The sequence below is a fragment of the Oryzias latipes genome, chromosome 21 (assembly GCF_002234675.1).
Source record: "Oryzias latipes chromosome 21, ASM223467v1".
Classification (NCBI taxonomy): domain Eukaryota; kingdom Metazoa; phylum Chordata; class Actinopteri; order Beloniformes; family Adrianichthyidae; genus Oryzias; species Oryzias latipes.
In genome coordinates, this window is record NC_019879.2 from 6,787,691 (window position 1) to 6,812,531 (window position 24,841).

A 24,841-nucleotide genomic window follows, 5' to 3' on the forward strand; every position below is an offset into this window, starting at 1 on the left:
TCCTGCAATGCCCACCCTTCCTGATTCTGGTATGTTTCTGTCTCTTCCAGAGTAGTATGTGTTGGTGGGGATGGATCTGTGGCAGAGCTGTGTCATGCTCTGGTCTTCAGAGCTCAGCTAGATGCAAACTTACCAGAAAAGCCAGTGAAAGCAGTCCTACCATTAGGAATCATACCAGCTGGTACGAAAAATAATTTTTTTAGGAAGAATCAGCACATTGAGTCTGCTTCAAACCATGTTACATGCACTGAGTTGCCCTTTCAGGCTCAACAGATGTGGTTTCCTGTTCTGTTCATGGAGTAAGAGATCCTGTCACCGCAGCTCTGCACATCATCCTAGGTACTGTCTGACCCATATTTTCCTTTCTTCTGATTTGATGACGTGTTCTACACATATGGTCGATTACAGTGTTAGAAAGAATAGTTTTACCTTTGAGAACCCTGTTGATGATGTCAGAGATCATTGACCCACTTGTTCTTGGGCTTTAGGGCACAGATTATTTTGTATTTTTTTAAGTAAATCTTATTTGCACCAACGGAATTGAACCGGCTTGTGAACTGTCATCTTGGCAACCTTTATGTGTAGAATGACAGCTTTCCTATTTGTGTAATTTTCCTTCTGTTCTTCATCTATACTTAGAAATCGATCTATTAGAAATATGGAAAGTAGATCAACCTGTTCTGAATCTAAAATGACAATTAGATTTAAAATTTTCTATCTTGAACAGGATCTACATGTTATTCACTTTTTAATGCATGTGGACTTTGTTTTTCTGGGTCTAATGTGCTTCTGTTAAAGCTCCTACAGTCTTGTATTCCTGGAGTGATCAATAGAAAATTTAGGGAACAAGTTATTCTTTCTATTTAAATTTGATTTTTCTGATTCTACAGTTATCTGAGTGTTTGAAGTACCCCATCTGCATGTATAAAAGTGAAGTGCCTGCTCAGTAGTGTGGGGGTAACCACTATCATTTCACAGTAACTTACTTTATTAGAGTTCAAATTTGTTTACAATAAATCTCTTTATGCAGTTGGTTGGACCCATGTATGCAATCCACCAAATTTTCCCTTTTCCTACCCAATACGCCATTTTTGCAATGTTTATTAGTAAAAAATGGAGAAATAAACTTCATTTGTATATGTCCAATGCATTTTAGGCTTTTGTTTTACCGTTGAGAACCCTGTTCATGATGTCAGAGATCATTGACCCACTTGTTCTTGTGCTTCAGTGCAAGGGAGCTGGATCCACTTAGCTGTTTATTGGTCTTAGATTTATTAATAGCGCTGCATCCCCAGTGCAAAAAAGAGCGCTACAGGAGGTCCTTCATCCCAAAAGCAGTCAGACTATACAACAACACAGTCTAGGACTGTAGAAAACCGCTGCTGCTATTTATTACCTTATTTAATCCGTTAATTTATGACCTGTACTTTTACTTCCAACTTGTATTATTATTATTTTTATTCTCACCCATTGCTACTTTGTTTTTTGTACCCTTCCAACTGCTATTTTCTTGTTTTTGGCTGCTGTGACAACCTAATTTCCCCCTGGGGGATCAATAAAGTCCTTTCTTATTTTATCTTATCTTATCTTATCTTATCTTATCTTATCTTATCTTATCTTATCTTATCTTATCTTATCTTATCTTATCTTATCTTATCTTATCTTATCTTATCTTATCTTATCTTATCTTATCTTATCTTATCTTATCTTATCTTCCTTTTTCAGGATTCACCTTGACATGTTTTTGTTTACTTCCAAAATGTGAATAGTGGTGGGCTGTATGGTAGTGTAGTGGTTCCTGCTCTCACCTACGCAGAGTTTGCATGTTTTCCTCATGCATGTGTGAGTTTTCTCTAGGCGCTCCAGCTTCCTCCCACAGTCCAAAAAGCTTGTTCATAGGTTCATTGGTGATTCTGCACTCAGGTGTGCATGTGAGTGTGTGTGGTTTATGTCTCTATGTGGCTCTGCAGTGGACTGGTAAACTGTCCAGGTTGTTCCCCACCATAACCCTTCAAGTGGCTGCGTGGACTTTGTCATCGTCTTACCTTAGAACATGAATACAGTGGTTTCAAACGAAGGAGGGATGGATGGATGGACGGATGGACGGGCGGACGGACAGTTGGATAGATAGATGGATATTTGGATAGATGAATGGATGTAAAAATCCAAATCCAGTGGACAGAGCCTGATGGTAGAAACTAATAATATGACAAATAAACTGTATCATAAATTGTAAAAAGAAAAAAGTATCAACTTTACGTAACAAACCAAAAATGTGAACCACTGCAGACCATAAGAGTAAAGAACCAGGACTAAATTGTGGATTAATGCACACTGAGGGCTAACTAACAGAAACAGCTGGTTAACTGCTAACCAACACCTGCTTTGCTTAAGGCACAAAGGGTAGAGCAGCAACAGAAAAGCAAACTACTAAATAAAACCCGAACACATAAAAAAAGACTTTAAAAAGAGAACAAAAGAACAATTTTAAATTTTATAAAATAAATAAAAAAGCACCAGCCTTTGGAAATGCCTTTCTGGGTGTTCCATGAATTTCTTCCATAGTAAACTTATTTATTATGCTCTGAAAGTCCATCTCTGCCTAATTTTTAAGTAATTTAGTGTTGTTTACAACACTGAGAGTCCAAGCTGGAGCTCTGGCTGATGTTCCGTCAGGTCCACTCCATGAGCAGAGTTTAAAGAGACAGATGTCCAGCAGCAGGATCAGTTTCACCAAATCACAGGTTTTTATTGCCATACTCCTCAATGCACCACCCCATTCACCTCAGCCCCCCCATTATTTCTTATAAATGTGCCAACCAATCAGCTTCTTGCAGTGTTTTTGTCGACCTCTACACATTTTATTGTGACTGCACTGCTTGCCCTCATGTTAGAGTAGAATATTTCTTCTAAAAATGATTGTGACACGTCATGTGTCCTTTTGTTAAACCAATGGATCCAAATTTGAATGATTGCGACTTCATGAGCACCACTGTTTTTATCAGTATTAATAGGCAAATATATAACTACAGTATTTATTGAAGCCATAGAACAACTTCATTTAGTGAATCAATTAACAAGGACATGAAAAGTATGGAAAATGACCAAAACACAAAAGTGGGAACTTTAGAGGGCTGCCCACATCTTCAAGACAACCAAACAAACACAGCAGATAGCAAAGAGGTCATAACATTGTACAGGGAAAAATACATGTCCAGTTGCTGGAAAGTATATTTAAAAAGCATGAAAAGTTTATAGTTTGTGCAGGATTAAATACCTTTAATGACTAGCTGTTGCTAGTTGTCCATGGAGCTGGAAGGATAGAGAACTAGCAGATTACTAGAAAGATTAGGAATATCTTTTAGTATTTACATAAAAGCATTAACCCTATTAACTCATGTAATTAAAATGTAATTTCCTAACTACAATTATTATTATTTTAAATATGGAAATAAGCATTCCTTATAGAATGAATGCAGTTTTTGCAAGGTTTGAATCAGCTATTTACACTTTTCATCTGTAATTCATTACCTAAAGTTCAACGATTTTTTTGAATTAATAAACTGAATATGTTTTGATTTTATTCATAGTATTTCTGTAAAGACTCAGCTATAGTGGAAAAAAGTACGACTCAAAATTCTGCTTGCTGAGTTTCTATACCAGTTCCATTGTGAAAATAATTCTAAATATAACAATTAAATAAAATAATTTTGACATATTTTCAAATAGGGACAGATAAATAAATGCATGACATCTTTGGATAATTTTTGAATGTATTCATGAAGGCGTTCTATAGTTAGACCTCGGATCAGTGGAGGAGGTTCAATCTCAGTGAAAAAGTGCACCATGTAAGCTATGTAAACACACTGACGACATGCCATATGGCGAGGAAATCAGATTCTGTCCAGAAAGCCAGACAGGCAGTCAGACAGACAGCCAGGTGGAGAGACAGTAATGCAGTAGGTAAGAACAGGTATGCTGCCAGATGGCATCCTGTGTGTGTGTGTGTGTGTGTGTGTGTGTGTGTGTGTGTGTGTGTGTGTGTTTGTGGGTGTGTGTGTGTGGACCCTGTGCCTTAAACTGGACCATTGGGACCACTTAATAAATATCTGTGAGAATTTATTATTTTATAATGAAACAGGAAAGTCTTATCATATTTACTTCATTTTTTTAGTCTATTTTTATCGTGCACATTAAAAAGACTCTCCTTTTTGCTTGATTTTGTTGTGTGTTAGCTTACAAATTGCACCTTAGTGATCTATTGAACTGCACTTTGATGTTTTTGGGTTTCATTGGGTTTGTTTCATTTTTTGTTTATCTATATGGACGTTTCGCTACGTTTGCATGAGAGACTGAGGACTCTGCTGCGACTGCCTGTTCTGGTCCAACTGGCAGCTGTTTGAAATCTAAACCACTTAGACTGGATTTTGCCCAAAGTGGATCCAATTTTTTGGGAATGAAATTCAGATCCTTTGAAATTGTTCTCCAGGCTCATTGGCATCTAAACGCTATATCTAACCAACTTAGTTATACTTCTCTAAGAAAACTTCCAACACTAAAATAAAATGTAAAAAAAGATGAGCACAGACAGAAAAAGTATTTACTTTTAGAAATACTCCTATTGGGAACAAACATTGCACCATATTATGTATTTTTCTTTTCTATTAAAAAATGTAAAAATGTATTGGATGGTTTTATATTTAATTATTAATAATTTAAAAAAAATTACATTTATTGTTTTTTGTTTTCTCTGTTTGCAGGTTTTTTTTATCTTTTAAATTTTCAATACTAATGTCAAGAACCTTGGGTTTCTCAAACAGTATGTTCCCTTTTAGACGCATGTTTGCAAAATGATAAAAGGCTTTCAGACCAATCTAACTCAGGGTGACGGTGTGATTTATGGCCTGTTTAATGGTCATATATTGCATGTTTGAAGGGTCTTGTGTAAGAAAAGCATCTCTTTGTTTGCAGGTCACTTGCAGCAGGTGGACATGTGCAGCTTCTCACCTGTCGGTCAGTCGGTGCATTTCGGTTTCTCTGCCATGTTTGGTTTTGGCGGGCGAAGCTTAGCCCGGGCAGAGAAGAAGAGATGGATGGCGTCGTCAAGGAGACGGGAGTATGCTTTGGTGAAGACATTGGCTAAGCTGAGGTGATGAACTTTGTGTTTGTGAAAGAGAAGAATATAATAAAAAAGCCACAATGTGCATCTTACTTAATGAATTTCCACTTAGTTAATGCCTTTTTCCTTCTCTATCGTCTCCAGACCAGAAGAATGTGAGCTTTCATTTTTACCAGCAAAAAAATCACGTCAGAATTTATTTTGGAATCGGTAAGAGAAAAACCTTCTGACTCCTTTCTAATGTTGTAATGGTCTGCAGGTGACTAGATTTGCATGTTTAGCTTTTCCAACTATGGTAACACTCCAAAAGATGATCAAATCAAAAATCATACATTTATTTTAACGACGTTTCTTTAAAAAAAACTCTAACCAGCATAAAATAGTATTATTTTTCCCATCAGAAATGCATGGTTTATTTTTTACACCTCCGGTAAAAATGACATTTTTTTAAAAAACATCAGTTCCACCTCACTTTTAAGTTTTTACGATCCCTTTTCAACAAAAAAAACAATACCTTAAGGTGGAAAGAAAATCTTGTGACCTTCCATGTCTCCGCCGACAGCACTATACCCTAAAGCTATTTCTAGAAAACTCAGAAAAAGCCGTCATGTTTTAGAATTAGGAGAGATGAGAAGAAAGAGTGGAAAGAAGAAATCAATATTCAAATGACTTCATGAGTTTCCAAATGCTGACTAAACAGAAGCTGCTCGTAGCAGTAAAACAGCATAAATGAGTGCCACAGATTAGTTTAGGATATTTTAATTTGAAAGTCTCTCAGAACAACAGAAAAATCGAGTTTAGCCTCCACTAACTTTAAAGACGTCCACATCAATTAAAGGATATCTAATGTTATGCTATCAATCGCAAGTTTTTTTTAATGTAAAAATATTTTTTAGAAAATATAAACTTTTCTTCTTATTTGGTTGAATAAGCAGTATAGATGCTTTTTTTCTTTAAAGCCATCATTGATTGTTAGTTTTCCTATGATTATACTACAGTGATCAATATAATTATGTTTCATTTTCTAGATTATTCTTTAATTTTAGAGATGTTTTTCTTTTACATCAGAGGCCAAGATGAAAACCAGGAGCAGGACTCAGATTTAGGTAAGCCTTGAGTTCTTGTCTTTAGCTAGACTTTGGAGCAGATGTCGTGTCCCGTCTGTAATCTGTGGTTGTTCTTTGCAGAAGGGGAGGGTGAGGCTTCCTGGACAACCAAGCAGGGCCAGTATCTGAGCATCAGCGTCATGTCCATACCATGTCTGAGTTCACACGCACCTCGAGGACTGGCTCCAAACACCAGGTACATCCATGTGAGCAGTTCCTCCAGCTTTCACAGCAACACACTGCTCCGCGTCTTTACCCAACATCCATGTTCACCTGCTGTATCTGACAGTCTAACCAGTGGCAGTGCGTCACTGATCGCAGTGGAAAATACATCCAGGTCAGAGTTCATCAAACACCTGAAAAGATTCGGCAGTTCCAGTGGAGAGGTGAGTTCTCCATTTGGACATCTTTCCTGTCATTTTATCATCAAGACGAGCTGCTGCCTTTATCCTTGAGCTACGTTCAAGTGAACAATTTCAATGAAAAGTCTGTGTAAATGCGTATTTTTGGCTTCCACCTTCAAAACTCTCGCATTTAACGTGTAGTTATGCCAGTTTCTACAATTGCTTTTGAGCTGTACATACAAACGCGCGGCCATTGCGTTACAAATTAAATCAGATTGAATTTTGATAAATCAGGGACTCAGATTACGTAGGGACACTTGGATGGCGTCCCTTTTAATTCATGGGAGTGTAAATTGATCATGGAGGAGAAATTAATAATTGTGGCTTGATTGTGGCTTGAATTCTATGACGCAAAGTCTTTCATATATCGGAATAGAGCTGTGAAAGAAAAAGTCTAGAGTAAGATCTGTGAGATTTGCACCACTTTGACATTTTTCACCAGGCCTCATTCAACTGTAGGCGGTGGACATGTGATAGTAAACAGTAGCACAAGAAAAAGAAGAAGCCCCTCCCTGCTTGTCCAGTGTGAACACCATGGTTGTGTCAGAATTCCTTCCCTACTCACTAAATAGTGCACTATACGCACTGTATAGTTCGCCATTTTGGATTGCTGTCTGAATCTACAATTCCAAAATCCAGTGCCCTAGAAAATTCCCAGAAGTCTCTGAGAAAAACCAGCGTGCATTGATGCTCACTAGATCGACGAATATGGACCACATTGCAATGTTTTTGCCAAAAAATGTATTTAAATGTAATTTTTTGATAAACCCTCTACGTTTTTATCTTCAGAAGACAGTGAATTCATAAATGATCTTCGCAAAACGCTCATATTAATTCGATTTGAACTTTGTGAAATTGATGGCGTCATATTCGCCGTAAAAAAAAAAGTTGTGAGCATGGTGTCTAAATCGCTTTTAAAAATTCAGGGCACTACGAAGTCCCACATTATATAGTTTTATAGTAGTTAGGGATTAGGGTGGGAATTCGTGGGTGGGAATGCTAAATGCGTGTTGAGGAACGTGCTTCAACACATTCTTGATTACCTGTCACATGCACGGTTTAAGCAACGTCACGGTTCACTCTGTCCACTTCAGCAAAAAAGCCAAATTTATATATGAAAATGACTTTATTATCAACCTTATTCTTTCTGCAATTACAGTGAATGCGACATATTAAATAAAATATTGCTACAGTCAACATGGAACAAGACTGCTGCGTGAAAAAAAGGTTAGAGATGCTGTTGGTCGTGATGCTGCCAAAGGTTGATAAATTGCGTAAAACGTCAAGATTCTTTTTTTAACAGAGATTCCTGAGAGTAAAATGACCAAAACCGGAGGGTTTTCAGGAATAAACTGAATGAGGAATAGGATTTCCTTTCACAGTTTTTACCCCAAACCGAAACATCATCTGCACTTTGGCCAAAAAAGATAAACTATAAATTACTTTACATTAAAAAATTGAATAGAAACTTTTTTATTTTCTTTTTTATGGAAACATGACAGAACAAAGTCAGACTGGAATCACTCATCGCTTCCTCATCCTTAACCTCCCCTTTTAAAGAAGTAGAAAAAAACTCTTTGGTAAATAGCTTAGCCTGGTTTAGCTTGGCTTTGGGTGACCTAAGAGACAACACACTAACCCACTTTCTAAATATACTGGGAGTGGAGCATCCACTGTCCTACTGAGTAAACAGACTGTTTACTGACTGAGTTACATCCAGGTACGGCCACAGGCCTTCAATAGTCTCCATCCTAACGGGAACATGGCGACACGCAGCATCCAGGTGTGGCTGTTGACACCTAGACTAACACATAGCACTGAATCCTGGCTGTGAAGCTCACCTGCCAGCCAAGCAGGTGAAGTGTGTCTCCTCAGACCTTTAACACAATTACTAGTTTAATGATTATTTTTAAGCTTGAAATACGTTAAATGATTATGTGTTTTATTTATTTTTTATTTTGGCACAGAAACTGTAAAAACTGTGATTTTGATGAGAAACTTTACTAAAAAAAGGTGTCAGTATTTATTGGAAAGGCTGCTTTTGGAGTCAAAACATCTCACAGATGGCTTATGCTTTGAGTTTATATATATTGTTTGCACTTTCAGTTGACATGTTAAAACAATAGTCATCATGTTCATTAAAACCAATATTTAAAGTTACATACTCAGAAATGTAAAATAAAACATATGACAAAGTAGTTTTTTAAAGAATATTTAGAAAAGTGACTTTAAATCACGCCACTGGTTGTAAAACGTATACATTCATTTAAAGTACCCATAGAAGAAAAACCTCTGATGAAACCCCACGGACCACTGACAGATGGACAGTCTTTGCTGCCCCCTGTTGGAGTCCAATGGTATTGCAGCAGACTAAATTAAAGAGGAATGAACTCAGTCACTCCTCACATTAACGAGCAGCTTAAGAAGGATTTTTACAAGCCTCTGTGTCTTTTCATGTACACACACGCGCGCGCACACACAAACGCACGCAAACACACACATTGCTTGACTGCCTGTTTGCTCTCCAGTTTAGCTTCTCCTTCGTGGAGACGCATGCTGTGTCAGCAGTGAAGATCCGTCCTCTCTCAATGTCTGGCTTCTCCAAGGAGGAGAGTGAAGAAGAGGGAGACTCCAAAAGCACTCCCATCATCCAACCAGAAGGAGCCGCATTTCCCTGGAATATTGATGGAGAGCTGGTGGAGATTGCTAATGAGGTGCTCATCAGGTGAGCTGGGTTTGGGGAGATTATCTCTATAATGAGTCACTGGAGCCATCTCTAATGTAGCTGCACTAAATAGGACAAAGCTGCAGTTTTCTCATCATTCCACGCCAGAATTTTGAAAGCTTACATCTTCAAATTTCTGTTACATGAAAATGAATTAATAATTGATATGAATTGCACAGCAATAATCTGATGTGAGTTCTTTTGACTATAGAATGCTCAGAAAACTCTAGATCACACTGGATGCTGGACCACACTTGCACAGAAAAAAATACATAGAAGTATTTTTGCACAAACTCAAATGGAAACAACACACACCAACACACTATTTTCATTTATTTTAAGCTTAAAATTATAACCTGCTGACATGTAAATATCTTTGTCTTTTAGTTTTTAAAAGAAAATCCTCAAGATTCTGTGTTTGCTGTCTCTGTAAAATAACATTGTGATGCTTTTTTACGCTGATGACAGGCTCGTGGTTTTTGTCACTTTTGAACGTCTCCAAACGTTTTTTCCCCCATTGAGCTAGAACTTTTAAGTACATTTTAAAAAAAGGGTTGCGATTGTGTTTCTGTTGAATAAAATGACAAATATCAGAGAAGCAGCAGCATAAAAACACAGAGAAAACAGAGAAGTTTCTTTCTCCATGATTGGAAAATGAAGGCATGTATTTGTCTCTGCAAAGACCGCGCCATCCCACCAATGGATTGACACTCGTTTGTTCCGTCAAATGTTCAGGGTCCACCCCAGACTCATCTCTCTGTACGGGGAGGAGGTGGAGGAGGCCGAGTCCACCGTCTCCTGCAGCTGCATCTGAAGAATCAGTTTACTGAACAAAATTATGTTTACATTTGCTAACGTCTGATTCCCCCTTCTGTTACTTTTTTTTAAGTTCAGTCTTATATTGCTTATTAATGTAAAAAAAACATTATTTTCAGGCATGTTATAGTCCCAGTGGTCCCTGTAGTTTTTTTAATAATATTTTTCCAGACATTGGAACCAAAAACACTGATCTGTGGTAAAAGGCTTTCTTCAAACATCTCAGAAATGCACACTTTGGTCAACACCTTGAGGAAAACAAATGCTCGTTTTGTATAAAATATTTTAATTTTCTATATATTTATATTGATATAAATCAGTGAGACTTTCCAGTGCACAAAATGTCTTTTCAAAATGAACTAATAGACAAAACACTAAAAAACAAAATAAAGTGAAACACTGTTTTTTGCATATTTTACAGCATGAACACAATGGAACGAAAGGGTTACATTAACTGTTTGCATTCACAGAATACAACAAGTTGTAACAATCCTCTGAATATATTTTATTACACTTTATTTTCTACGTCTTTTTGTGTCCTGATTCCTTGTGGGTCCTCCTTCCTATTCTTTGGGAGCATTTTCACACTTCTGTTGTAAAGCAGCACAGAAATAAAATAAAAGACACGATTGGTCTAAAGATTGAGTTTCATTTGAAGCTGTTCTATAATCATCTTCTTCTTTTTTTAACATCAAGTATCAGGAAACATCTATTTCTTCTTCAGGATGGTTGACCTGTGTGGCTCTCCCAGCATGCTTTGCTACAAGTGAACAGACGTATTTCCTTCACCTCGTCAATCAGGTGGAGCCATAACATTCATAAATAACGATTAACTTAGACGCGGCAGGAGAACAAGCCGTAGTTCCCTTTCCTGACCGCGTGATGAGCAGGTATGATACAAGGAAAGAAAATAATGTGCAGACTGTTGAGCCAATCAGAATCTAGAAGTGCATCCCTGAGAAAAGCAGAAAGTCGCTTTGCTTTGGTGGTTTCTCCCTCCTTAGAGTCAAATGGAATCAAACAGAAATGTCTTCTGTCCAGGTTTCCCAAAAGAGGTGTGTCCAGAACACGGTCAGCGGCGTCCGTTTAGGAAGACGTTGGCCTGTGGAGCGCTGAGCCTCAGTCCCTGTGGCTGAACGTCTGCTTAAAGCTGTAGCACCGTCACACAGAGAGCTGCCCGTGTGCTCAAGGGTATTAGGTGGTGCTTCCCCTTTTGTTAAGTTTAGGAACATAATCCCAGCTGTCTCTGTTGAACTCCTCTTCCTCCTTCTTCTGGAAGTTCCTCTTAAAGAAACCAGCCTGTCAATCAGACAGAAAACATGAACAATGAAGATGATCCACAAACTAAAAACGATTTTGCCATTTTCATACCTGACCTGTGATACATATAGTGACTTCTGGAATAACGTAATGTCTTTATATTAATCAATGAGCACTTCTTCTTTGTTATTTAAAATTGTTAGTACAATCTAATTTAATAACTTTAATTAGAAGTTACAAACCGCATTTTAACTGTGGGAAAAAGAAGATTATCTAAGTTTAAATAAACAACTATTGACAAGGTTTACATTTAATGAATTCAATGTGTCAGGTAATGTATCTATAAGTAAAAAAATGTCTATTTATGAATCAAAATAATTATAGGCATCATTTACATGTGGATACATACATGGACAACTTTAGTCCCAATTAATCCTCCAAAGTTTGATATATCTATGCATAAATGTAGATCTCTTTAGTATTTTTTGGTTTTGATGCTTGAAATGAATCAATCCCAAATTTAAATGTGCAGCACAGTTTTAGTAAAGCTACGTTCACGCCGCCCTCGTTCAAGTGACCACTTCCAGAGAAAAGTCTGTGTGAATGCACGTAAAAGTGAGTTCAAACCAGTGTTCACACCAGTTTTTACAACCGCCTTTGGCCTCTACGTACAAAACGCGAGGCCACTGAACACGTGTTGAAGTCTAACTTTGACCAATCAAGGACTGAGATTAGGAAGGGGTGTTTGGATGGCGTCCCTTTGAGTTTGCAGAAGAGACAACTGTTTGCAAATGGATCATGGAGGATAAATCAATAACTGCAGTTTGTCCCCGGCCGGTATTGTATGACACCATCGGAATAGAGCTGTCAAAGAAATAGCCTGGAGCGAGATTTGTAAGATTCCCACCATTTTGTCATTTCACACCAAGCCTATTCTAGCCATAGGTGGTGGACATCGGTATCGGGTAGTGACAGTCCAGTGTGAACACCATATGCTGAACGTTCAGGAAAGCACTTTTCCCGCCTGTGTCATGAACAGGCGTGAACGTAGCTTTAGTGATGTAATGCTGCAGATTTTGCATCACACAGGACACACCTGTGATAGCAAAGTGCACAGTGGCTAACAGAAGCAATTTCAAGATGAGTTTTTCCTGCATCCATTTACTTTCCAATGCAGTAATATTTACAGTTTGATGAGCAGCAGCTAACGACCATTACCAAGTTTTAATATGTCAACAACAAATGCAGTTTGTGTGTCATTATAGTCTAAGAAACAGTATAGGCAAACTCAAACCAAATCATTTCTTTTTTTTAAATCATTTTATCACCAAATCATTTTTTTTATTTGTGAGACTTTCTTACAGAAAAAATAAAAGGGTGGGGATTTGTTTTTGTTTGATTTGTGTTCAACCCAATCTAAAGCTTTCATTTTAATTAATGAACAAAGTAAGGAAATAAAATGTAGATGAATAAAATGTTTAATTCCCATTTTTTATCTACAGTGGTCCTTCGCTATATCAAGGTTCACCTTTTGCAGTCTCGCTGTTTTTTTTGGCAATTTTGCATGCATTTTTTTTTTTTACAGTGCATCCTGATTGGCCGTAGACTATTGTCAATCAATCCCCTCCGGCCGTGTCTCCTGTGTGTTCAGTTAGTAAAATTGACATTTGATTGCGGACAGATTTTTGTTTTTATTCTAAAATACTGGACTTATTTTTCTAGAAAGATTTGAACTTTGAGATTTTAAACAAGAGAGAAATGCATTTAAATCTCTGTCTGAGATAAGTGTATAAAGTGTGTAATGATGAGTTTTAAAGCCTTAAACATCTGTAATCCCACGTTGCAGATGTCACCTATCGTGGATTATTTTAGTCTTGCGATAAATGAGAAAACAGCACTAGACAGCAGTCCTGCAGCTGTGAGAAAAAGAAAACAAAACAAGAAACGACAGCCCACCTTCCACAGACACCAGATGAGAGCAGCGAGGATTGTGAGTCCTAAAACTAAACTGACAGCGATGATGAAGATTTGAACCGCTGTGGTGAGCTTCTGGGTAAAGACGGCTTCCACCGACACCTAAAGGTGCAGCACAAAGCACAGCTGAACATTCATCATGTGATAAAGCTGGACAACATGTAAAACAGTGAGGAGATGTTTACAGTTTGTGGCTTTGTAATGAAAGCTCTGTAATTAAGATCAGCGTGGAGATGGATCTCTGTTCTGGGATACCTGAGTGAAAGGGAGACCCCGCATGAGGACAGTGTGATGATCTTCTCTTGGAAAGGACATCAGCGCAGTGCTCTCCAACGCCATGATGCCGTGACGGCCCTGACAAAGAAGAGAGACCGCAGAGATTAGGCTGCTTCAATGCAAGTAACACTAAGATTTGACTGTATGTTTTAAGACTTAAGACTACACTTAAAGTTCCTGCAAAACGAGACTTCTGAGCAGCTACAGCAAAGCAGCAGACATTAACAGCTCACAGGTCTAGACTGTAATGGTTCATATCTGAGCTGCACATATTTACTGGAAACAGTTGTGTTCCCTCCAAATGTGTCGGTCCTGTCTTTAAAGCTGGCAACAGAATTTGATCTCTAAAAGATTAACCAACATTCCCATCATACTTTCCATAAAATAGTTAATTTCATTGTGCACAAGAAGCCATATGTTTGGCTGGCTATGTAGGTACGGGGGAGGGGGCTCTTTTAATTTGCGTGCTTGTTTTTATATAATTTATTTTGTTTTGTTTTAATGAAAAGCGCTTCGTGTTATGCTTTCATAGGAACAGTGATATATAAATAAAGTTTGATTTGATGGTGATCCCAAAAATCACAAGAACTACTTTTAATCTGAAAAAAACTATATGCAAAAATGCACTACCTATTTTTAAACTTAAATGGTTACTTATTACTAGTCAAAAAAATGATTTAAAAATAATTATTTAGGTTAAATCTGCCAAAAATAATAGTTGCAATAGAGACAAACACTTTTTTCACAACACGGCTGCAAAAGTATCAAACTATTATGACTTCACGTCTGTGAAGTCATACTGCATCAGACTAAAAGATACTTTCCACTGGTTTCTAAACTGATAACAATCTTGTGCAATACACACAGTACTCAACATAAATGAGTACACCCCACTACATTTGTCAGAAAACCTTTGGTGTCCTTTCAGAGTCAACATTTAATGTGAATTAATAGACTACAAAATCCACCTACAAATGTGGGCCATTGGTTGCAAACAAGATATATTCATTTGCACACACAAAAAAGGGATTTTCCTAACAAATTAATTCAAGCTCAAGTTGCAAAAATGAGTGCTCCACAGTCAAAGTCTTAGGAGAAAAGCCAAACTTAAGACTACAAAATTCTAATTAACAGGCATTCAACCACAAGTGAGTCTAATGATTCATTTTAGAGGCGTCCAGCACACAGATGATTAGAAAAGGGCATTAGTTAACTGAGAAAAGCCCTTTCTTTTTAATGCTGTCAGCAATGGCTCCCCATGGAAAAGAAATGAGAAAAGAAATCATTTCTTTGCACATAAAAGGTGAGGGCTAAAAGAAGATCAGCAAAGCTTTACATATAAGTCAAAATACTATAGCAAAGGTGATCCAAACATTGAAGAAAGATAGAAGTGCAACCATCCTACAGAGACGTCCAGGCCGTCCATGGAAGCGACAGGAGCGTTTTCTGATGAGAAGGGTTGAAGAAAATCGCCACAGAAGTTAGCTAAAGCAGTAGAAAGGCGAACTGGAGTGACTGTTTCCTGTGACATCATACGGCGCATACCGCCGAGGAATGGCATGTATGGTTATCGTCCACGAAGGAAGCCTCTCCTAAAGGCTTATGGAGCTGGCTCCGTAATGGGTTGTAAAATGGACACATTTGAATCTGTGATGGAAAGGAGGACTTTAAATAAGCTTGTATCCATCATGGATAATCCTGAGCATCCTCTCCATCCTGTACTGGATGGTCAGAGGAGCTCCTTCTCCAACAGGCTAAGGCAGCTTCGCTGTCACACAAACCGGTTCAGGAGATCTTTCGTACCTCACTCCATTGGACTCTATAACTTGTCATCCATGTGCAATAGATAAAGTCATTTAGGGTCTGTCTGTTTTTCTCTCCTGATGTGGCATGCAATACAACTGTTCTAATTCACTGATGTTCCTTTCCGATTGATTGTTCTGGTTCTCTGTTGTCGTCTATTGTGTGTATGTTTGTATCTTGAGCCTAACGCCGACGCTGCAACAACTGAATTTCCCAAGCTGGGATCAATAAAGTATCTTTATCTTTATCTTTAAGCCCATGCACAAAAAAGCATGCCTAAAATTTGCTAGGGCCCGTGCTGAAAAAGATAAAGACTACAGGGACTCCATACTCTGGAGAGATGAGACAAAGATCACCGCTTTTGGAAATAATGGTTTTAAAACTGTAAATCGTTGCAAAGGTGATTCCAAAGAAAAATGCATGGTGCCTACAGTGAAACACGGTGGTGGCAGTAGCCTTATGTGGGGCTGCATGAGTGCTGCTACTGTGGGGGCACTTGGTCGTCAAGCACTTTTCCAACACGACAATGATCCAAAACCCAAGTCTAAAGCTACTGTGGCATTTCTGAAGAATAACAGGCTGAAAGTGATGGAGTGGCTGAGTATGTCTCCTGATCTGAACCCAATCCAACACCTGTGGGGGATTCTGAAGCCACAAGTTGAGCATCACTCTCCATCCAGCATCCGGGGTCTAAAAGGGGTTATTCTTAAAGAATGAAAAAAAAGGGGTGTTGCAATATGTCGCCAGCTTGTTCATTCCATGCCTAGAAGACTTGGTGCTGTCCTTAAAAATCACAGAGCAAAATACAAGATGTAGTCGTCTTTGTTGCAGGGTGGATTCATTTTTGCTTCAACCAATTTGGGTAAAACTGAAGATTATGTGATCTAAGTTAGATCATTGAGCTAAATTTCAGGTTATGGAGATAAAACAGTGTTCAATAAAACTTTACCTTGTGGAAAGTTTGAAAATGTGCCTGTTGTTCATTGAGCTACTGATTAAATTAGAACATTTTAAAGGGGTTGTACTCATTTATGCTGAGCACTGTGAATGTGTTTTTAAAACCAAGAGTGATACTCAATCGGACGTGTTTTACAATGATGGAAATAAAACTTCTACCTTTCCTTTATCTTTAGACTGAAGCATTTAACTTTAAAGGAAATAAACAGCTACAAACATAATAATAATAATAATAATACGTCTATGAAATGAATGACAGAACTCAAAAGGAATCCCTGTACGTTTGTGCGGTTTTACCGGTTCTTGGAGCAGCACAGCAGGGTTCAGGTTGACCTCCAGCAGGATGGTAGCATCTCGCCCCACATCTAGGTTACCGAGGCGACATATCAAGTGTTCACACAGTTCATCTCCACGGCCACAGAACTGCGTAGCCACAAATAAAAGCAGGTCACCCACTGGAATGCTGACTTGACTTCTTTTTACAGTGAAAGAGAATTTCTCAACAGCCTTGGAGGCTGTCAGAGTCCCATGATGAGGAATTTTACTGATTTATTTCACCTCCTGACACTTTTCTGAGTTTAATTGTTTTGCAACAGACATGAAATCTGCTGTGTGTTTAGCAATAACTCTCACAAATGACTAGCTACACAGAACAGTTTGAAAGATATTTTTCTTGTCATTTCTGATGGGATTGTTCAACAAGCACTGAGCGGAAAACTTTATCTAAAATATTTCGCTGAAAGTGGTGTCCAGGTGTGTGTGTCTTTGTGTACCAATGTGCGCGTGGAGGTAGGCGAGAAGAAGGAGATGAGCTTCTGGATGAAAGAAGCATGAGGGACGTCGCAGTCCTCGAAGACCGAAATGGTTTTGCCGCTGATCGAACACTTACCATGTGACGACTGCGGGAAGAGAAGGTAATCGGTAAGTTTGAAAATGTTAACAAGGTCACACAGGAGCTTCACTTTTAAGAGACTTGCACCATTTCCTTTAGAGATTGTGCTGACTGATGTCAAACATCAGGTCCAGCTATGAGGAACCACACAGACACTACAAAACCCCAAGGAGAGACCCAGCAGCTTCCACTTCCTCCTTCGCTTGTGCTTGTTGTGTGGTCTTACCTTCAAGCTGATCACCTTCTGCAGTTTGTGTCGATGAGGTGAAAGGATCTTTGGCAGTCTGATGTCAACCACGGTGTCCACTGATCTGCTGGGACCAGAATTTAACACCTGCAAAAACAACAGAAACATGGTTAGTTTAGAAATGGATGGAGAAACATTCTGCATGTTTATCAAGTTTCTGCACAAAGAGCAAGTTCTTGAAAGTCTCTCTTCAAGCATCTTTTGATCTATTTTTAAAGCGTTCCCAGTTGTCTTTTAATTAAGATTATGTTCTTTTTAGTCAAAATCAAAAAATCTGTGTCAGTTTCTAGGATTCTGTAGAGCAGCAGTAGCTCATTAGAAATTCGTCTCTCAGTTGTGGGCGGGACTTGTGGCCAACCGACCGCCGCAGCTGTTTCCTTCATCATCAGAATTATGCGACGAGGGTAATTTATGAGTCTCATAATGTGTTGTAACGTTCAGCTGTAATTGAAATGTGACTCAAATGTTACACCACGTGTAATCATGGTAGTTTGCATCAATGCAAATGTCCTGCAGTGTTATCTCACTCTGCACTCTGCCTGAACACGAGAAGAGGCAGACTGACCTACCTTGAATGTGTAGTTGAGTTTTTCAGAGTAGCACTCAGCTGGAATTGTGTCTTCATCCCCAAATAAAAAGGAAGTTGGAGATACAAAACTGCAGAAGCAGAAACAGATATTTCTAGCAGCAGAAAAGTTCAATTTAAAGATTTTTAAGATTTTAAAAAACAGTAATAGATATTTTCAAATACATCAAAGCAGTGGTTCCCACACTTTTAGAGGCCACAGACCGGTTTAATGTCAGACAATATTTTCACATAGAGGTCTGCACAAGGCGGTGTCTGATTTTTTAGATTTCAGGTTCTCTTAACCTTTGGGGGAAAAGTTCATCTTTATCCTTAGTAAAATATCTATAGGCTGTTTTAAACTTTCTTTGTACAATAGATTTGGTGTAAGACCCATCAAAATATGATGGAGATTTTCCCTTAACTTTGCACTTAACCATCAGAGTGGGGGCTACAAACCAGAAGCCAACTTCCTCCTCGTTCCACTTTCAAGGTGTGGCAGATAAATACAAACAATAAAAATGCTCAACTCAAAAAACTGGTATTTTCTAAATATAATAGTAAGCGTGAATCTATCTTGCATGCAACCTTTTTTAGCAGCATCCTCATAACATCATCGAGAGTCGGTTGCCACATAGTATGCAGAGCGGGCCTGGTATGTGGGAACAACTATGGTAACAAATCTATATTTTTCAGTAGAACATCAGGTTGTGTCGGGTAAATGCAGCTTTCGTTTTCTTTAAATTCAGAAGCTCTTCTTCTGCTTCCTCACCTGCTCTTGTCTGTGCAAAGAAACTTTCTAAAGACGTTTGTTTTTTGTTAACTTTGCTAGATTGGGGGTTTCAATACAACAGTTGGAGCAGCTGCTTCAGGAAGATAGCGGATGTTTTTAAGACGCGTGACCAAGGAGAACATCTTGCATTAAGAGAGAGTCAGACAGAATCACGTAGTTTTACTAAATTAAATGTACTTTAGAATCAGATTGTAAATGAAATCGAAATGTTGCAAGTCAGTTTTTTGTTTTTTCTCTGACCCACGGACTGGTACTGTTCTATGGCCCAACAGTTGGGAACCACTGCATTGCAGGACTTCTGTTTGTGTTACACTAAACTGTTGAGATAAACTAGAATTTCATCTGTTTTGTTTTTATTAAAGGATTTCATTTGTCTAGTGACTTCCAATGTATCATCAGTATCTATTACCATGGACTCACTTCAAACGCAGCAGTTTGTGTTTCCTTCATGCCAGAAAAGCAATAAACTGAGGTTTCTGATCTTTTACATTTATTAAAAAACTGTGTTGCTGCAGATGAGAGTCTCTGATTTCCTGTAAATTAACCATCATTGTTTGCTAACTTTTTCAAAGAACATAAAGATTCATCTTAACATGAACATGAATGTATGCTCACTGACCCGTGGATGTTGACATTGACTCCATATTTGAGAGGAAAGCTGAGGCTCATGGCGTTGTCATGGAGATACTTCTCCATCTCATAATTGTCACTGCGGAGAAACCAGTTACACCCATGATCTCCTGACTAACTCATGATAAAAACCGATACTGAGATTATTTCCCAATATGAATGTTGTAGCTGGTAAACATGTGTTTTAGTCTTTCTAAAACAAAGGTCAGAAGGTCATTCCCCACCTGCTGGTGTTCATTTGAATGAGGACGTCCCCAGGCGTGCTGTTGTGATTCACATCAAACAGAAAACTGATATTCATCTGCAACGCAAAAAAAAAGAAGAAAATGTTCATGTGTCAGAGCATCCTAAGATATTTCTAAACTTCCTTTTTTTCTGTAAGTTCTATTGTCTTCATAACTGCTGCATAAAAGATGACTTGTAGACGTGACACATAAACACAAAAAAGTGGTTGGTCTGTAGCTTTCACAGTGCCACAGGCTTTAGACTACATCGGAAATCGACTCTTCAGTTTCATGCAGACTTTCACAGTTACCACACAATGACCAGTCATTTAAGTGTCATGATATCAGACTTTTACTTCTTATGCAACTGTTAACATCTATGAGTCTCCATGGTGAAAGGCCTGTGTTAGCACAAACAGTCCAGACCCAGAAGCCTTAAGGACATAAAAAACTGTGCACTTTTATAGTCCCCTTATTTAATTTACTTTTGGCAATTTCAATATTTTAAAACGGGAGGGACATTACTCTATAACTGTTATGGAAAAAAGAAGTTTCAGCAGCAAAAGCAGGTGCATTCTGGGTTTGTTTTGTGTTGAGCACCTTAGCCCACCTCACAGGTGATATCTGGACCAACGATGCCCACCATGTCTGAGTTGCTACCTCACGCTTATACTAGTTAATAAATAACAGAAATGACAAATGTTGCTCCTGTAAACAATTGTTTTGATCTAGTTCTAGCATCATGGGTGTCTAGGAAACCTGTGTTTTGTCTTGGAGGCATGCACTTTCTCTAATTTTACTGATTTTTGAGCTCCCAAACACTGTATGTTAACAAAAAACTGCACTTGTTTACCTGAGTCAATAGTGAAACTTCTCTTTTAATAACCTTTTAAAAGTGGAACCAAATGGATTTTTATGCATGACAAACGTGTATCGGATGTTTCCATGTTTGTTTATTTCTGTGTGTACACTGTAATACATACACTGATGGGTGCACTGGGTATCGTGATAAATTTGGGGGTGAGTGTCTATAAGGCTTTTACTTCCTTCCACTCCCGTTCACATTATTCTTTAATTTTTTAAAATCTGGTCCTGTCTTTCCTTTTAAAGTATATGTCAGAAAAAATATTATCATCATCAAAGTTATAAAGGGAACAGTTTAAGCTTTTTCTCTCTGAGTAAATGTTCTGGATTAAATCCTTGAATTAATAAACATAATTATGCACTCAATGGACTCAAACAGTGAAGAACACTCAGGATGTGTTTTAGTTGTTCTTGATTGATTTGTCATTATTTCCTTTACAGACTATTTGTTTTGTTGCTGTAGACTCATAGCAACACTCTTAATGTGTCGTGTTAGCGGTCAGTTCAGAGCGACGCGGTGGTCACTGCACTCTGTTCTGAAATTTAGACTATTTGGACTAACCTGAGAGCCGGCAGGCAGAACAAGGCTGGAAACCGTACAGGTAAGGCTCACGTCTGTAGAGTTGTCTTCCTTCATCACATCACAACTGATCAGGTTGTCTTGCTGCTTGCAAAAAGAGAGGAGGAGGATTGTTTTGTTAATTTTTTACTTGTAAATAGACGAGGCTGGAGAAATTTAGGAGTATATAATCTAGTAAACAATCCTGATTTTGTCTCTTTGAAACGCTCGTTGTTCCCCCTACATCTGGATCACAGCTGAAGTAAATTATCGCTTCTTCTACTGATCAACGTGAAATGATCTAAGAAAAGCAGAATCTACTTTCTTTTTTACTTTCTACTTTGCTTCTTTGCAAGCAAACATTAAAAACAAGCCTGTCGCTCCTCTGCTGCAGCTCCTGTGAGATGAAAAAGACTCTTGCTTTTATCAGTGATTACAATCACAGTCAAAGACCGGAATAGGAAAATCTAAAATCATGTTTTCCATCAGCTCTGCTTGCTTTCACTCACATTCTGCAGCACTTTGACGTAGTGGATGTTGTCGGGGAATCGCAGTGTCAGTCGAGGCAGGAAAGCGTCGTCTCCAGAATTCAGCAGAGACGTTTTCAGGATGATTGTTTGTGCAGAGCCCAGAGCAACAAAATCCTGCTGACTGACAACAAAAAACGCTGCAGTCAAACCAACATGAAGTATTAAACCTGTTTTAGACAAATATTGTTTTGGTTTAATTCGGTTTAACCATCTCTTTGCTAAACCCAACTTTACCAGAATCACGTCTCTTCTTTTTTTTTTCTAACCAATATATTAATGAATATCTGGAATGGGTTAGACATATCTGTGGTTTTGAAATTTTAATGCTTGGAATAAAATAATAAACTCTAAATAAAATCAAAAAATGAGTTGCAAATGTAAAATTCTGAGGCAGAAAATTATAAAAAATGATTTGAAATTAAACATATAATTAGCAATCTTCTATTGTAATGTCATAAGCATGTGTCTATACTGTGTCAGATCCGGTTTTTAATGAACTCTTAAGTATCAACTGATAACAATAATATATATTACATTTGCAAATAATACAACTGGAGAAACAAACTGTCAGTTTTTTTTAGGCTTTTAAAGAACTATGACTGCGTTTATTGATTATTTTAGATGTTTATAGTGTTTTCCCCATGTTTATCTTCAAATGTCTAAATAAAAATTACAATGATTGACAGCGAACAACATGCTTAATATGATTATCTTTAAACCAGTTTAATGTGTGACTGAAAACAACTTTTACAAATGTTTTCTATATTCCTGCTTAAAATCAAACCTCAGTTTCTCAGAGAATCCAATTATAAACAAGAATTTAGGTTCAACCTGAAACCATTTTGCCTGAATTATTTTTTATAAATTCTGTCTCAATCGTGTGTGTTTTCTTTTGTTACAGCCCAATTGGAAATGTTACAATAGCAGAGAAGGAGTTTCTTCCCTGCCGCTCCTTGCCACCATGTGCTGCCAGGGGAAAACCCCTCATGTTTTTCCATTTTTACCCAACTGTAAGGCTCAGCTTATTAAACATATGAAGATGGCGGAAATAAAGTCATCACTACAGAAACCAGGGACAAACGTACTTATTAAACTTCACTTTAAGATTCAGAATCAGTTAGTTTCATATTTGTTTGTAGTGTAAAGAGACGTCCAGCTGTGTGTGCGTCTTTGCATGGGTTGGTTGTCTGCATGTGAGTGTGTGTTTTCTTACTCAGGTAGCACTAAATGACTCGACAGCTGCATGTTTGTTGAACAGTTCCCCAGAGAGCAGGAACGGGCAAACCGAGTCTGACAAAAGAAAGAAAACGAAAGGTGAAAATGTAGCAGTCATGATGTCCTGATAGGTGACATTACAAACAGCTCCTTTGACCTTTGATCTTTTTAGTAACTGACGATAACAACCCTTGACTCTCCGCTTAAGATCACTTCTTTGTTAACTGTTTCTATCTTGCTTTTATAAGCTACATATAGAGAATGGAGAGGCTGGAAAAGGACGTCAGAAGAAGCTTAGCAGCTATTTTCTGCAATGTTTCCACCGGGCATGTGACGCACGTTGAAGAATGCACTAAAAGCATATTCTTGAAGGCACCATGGCATACATGGTGTTCACACTGGAAAAACAGGGAGGGGTACTAGCGCATATCTGCCACCTATAGTTGAAGGAAGCTTGGTGCAAATCTTGCTCTATTTCAACGCACAAAAGACTTGGTGTCATCCAAATTTATCTAGGCACAAACTACAATTATTAATTTCTCCTTCATGATCAACTTTAAAATGGTTGGCACTTTCGTGAACTAAAAGGGACGCCATCTCGATAACGCACAATAGTTTACAACATAAATGACAATCATTTTTCTCGACAGCACAAGCATCCATCGTTAGGTGTTCTCCTCAGTCATGTATATTTTCCTCAACCTCTGAGCTTTCCCAGCTTAATAAACAGTACCTGGTTGGTGATGGTGTGGCGTTGTCCTGCACTTTGCTGCAAAATGGGTTTCAATGGAGGAAAAGTTTTGACGACATGTTTTTGAGTCGTTTCTCTGAGACCATAGGAAACTTCAAACTGAACTGGAGTATAAATGTCCTTCACATCTCTCTGTAAAAAGAAACGGGTACAGGTGAAGCAAAGAAAGACGATCTCTACAACTGATGGAGAGGTTGTTCTCCCAGTTTGTGCTTTACCCTTTGATATGCGATGTGCGTCGTACACGTCAGACGGCCGTGTCGTGTTTTCACGTCTCCCTTTGTGCTATTTAATGAGCCGTTACCGTGGAAATAGAAGCGATGAGGAAAGGAGGATTTGTGGATAAGGTCAGAGGTCAAGTTATACTGCAGATCTGAACGGAAAAGAGAAATTGATGGGAAATCTGTTTACACTTTTAACTGCATTTGAAGGGAGTCAGATAAACATGTTTAATGACAAAAGTAGGGAAACAACAATAGAAATGTATTTTTATTTAGAATCTGAAGGTCTTTTGGAGATAATTCTAAATTGAATAAATGTGAGGTGTCAGTCTGATCACCCTGATGGAATTCCACACGTCTGAGTCTTTAAAGCACAGTGCTTTTGCTAAATTATTCCTCTTTTCTGTTCTTTGATATGAGCAAAGTTAATCAACACACTTTTGAGAAGGCTACCTTTGACTAAAGCTGTTAAAATGAGAGTAAAAAATCTGCTTTTACTGTCATATATATTGCCTTTATAAGTATATTTTTTAATCCTAAAAACCTGAGTAGAGTCAAAGCTTGAAAATAAAACAAGGTCTTTACTGGCAGAGACTTTTAAAATACCTATGGATCCTTTGAAGTGTTTAGATGTAGCATTGAAGCAGATGGTGACATTGAAGCAGACAGTCGGAGTGCCACGGTCGCGGCACAGCGCCACCTGTTGGTCAATCTGGTCAGGCAGAGTTAAAGATGCCTTCACCTGGATAACAGGGCGGGCCCTATGCAAGAAACGCAGAAAAGCTGTTTCCACATGATACAAACAAACGCCAGTTTCTGCCATGTATCTACGTCCGTCTTCTTCTTTCTCTTTCGGCTTTTCCCATCAGGGGTCGCCACAGCGAATCGTCCTTTTCCACCTCACTCTATC

General features: G+C 38.2%; 2 protein-coding genes across 4 annotated transcripts in view; one reads left to right on the forward strand and one right to left on the reverse strand.

The window, feature by feature from the left end:
- cerkl (ceramide kinase like) overlaps positions 1-13,355 on the forward strand; it is a 32,452-nt gene extending 19,097 nt beyond the window's left edge. The window contains exons 6-14 of one of the 3 annotated variants that reach the window (XM_020712875.2): positions 51-181; positions 265-339; positions 4,972-5,149; positions 5,264-5,329; positions 6,188-6,225; positions 6,307-6,421; positions 6,515-6,611; positions 9,158-9,354; positions 13,277-13,355. In XM_020712875.2, the coding sequence (XP_020568534.1) occupies positions 51-181; positions 265-339; positions 4,972-5,149; positions 5,264-5,329; positions 6,188-6,225; positions 6,307-6,421; positions 6,515-6,611; positions 9,158-9,354; positions 13,277-13,313 (934 nt within the window). In that variant the 3' untranslated portion in view covers positions 13,314-13,355. Of the gene's footprint in view, positions 1-50; positions 182-264; positions 340-4,971; positions 5,150-5,263; positions 5,330-6,187; positions 6,226-6,306; positions 6,422-6,514; positions 6,612-9,157; positions 9,355-10,089; positions 10,532-13,276 lie in introns of those variants that run through there. The other 2 variants (XM_004081553.4, XM_020712877.2) reach the window with 2 other exon arrangements.
- Positions 10,706-24,841, reverse strand: part of itga4 (integrin subunit alpha 4) — a 29,573-nt gene continuing 15,437 nt past the window's right edge. Inside the window, exons 15-29 of the mRNA XM_004081554.4 lie at positions 24,538-24,692; positions 23,929-24,083; positions 23,693-23,842; positions 22,958-23,034; positions 21,724-21,865; positions 21,218-21,319; positions 19,792-19,868; positions 19,557-19,646; positions 18,149-18,236; positions 17,559-17,666; positions 17,214-17,339; positions 16,738-16,863; positions 13,660-13,758; positions 13,387-13,506; positions 10,706-11,469 (exon numbers count right to left, since the gene is read on the reverse strand). Coding sequence (XP_004081602.1) covers positions 11,365-11,469; positions 13,387-13,506; positions 13,660-13,758; positions 16,738-16,863; positions 17,214-17,339; positions 17,559-17,666; positions 18,149-18,236; positions 19,557-19,646; positions 19,792-19,868; positions 21,218-21,319; positions 21,724-21,865; positions 22,958-23,034; positions 23,693-23,842; positions 23,929-24,083; positions 24,538-24,692 — 1,720 coding nt within the window. The 3' untranslated portion in view covers positions 10,706-11,364. The remainder of the gene's footprint in view (positions 11,470-13,386; positions 13,507-13,659; positions 13,759-16,737; positions 16,864-17,213; positions 17,340-17,558; positions 17,667-18,148; positions 18,237-19,556; positions 19,647-19,791; positions 19,869-21,217; positions 21,320-21,723; positions 21,866-22,957; positions 23,035-23,692; positions 23,843-23,928; positions 24,084-24,537; positions 24,693-24,841) is intronic.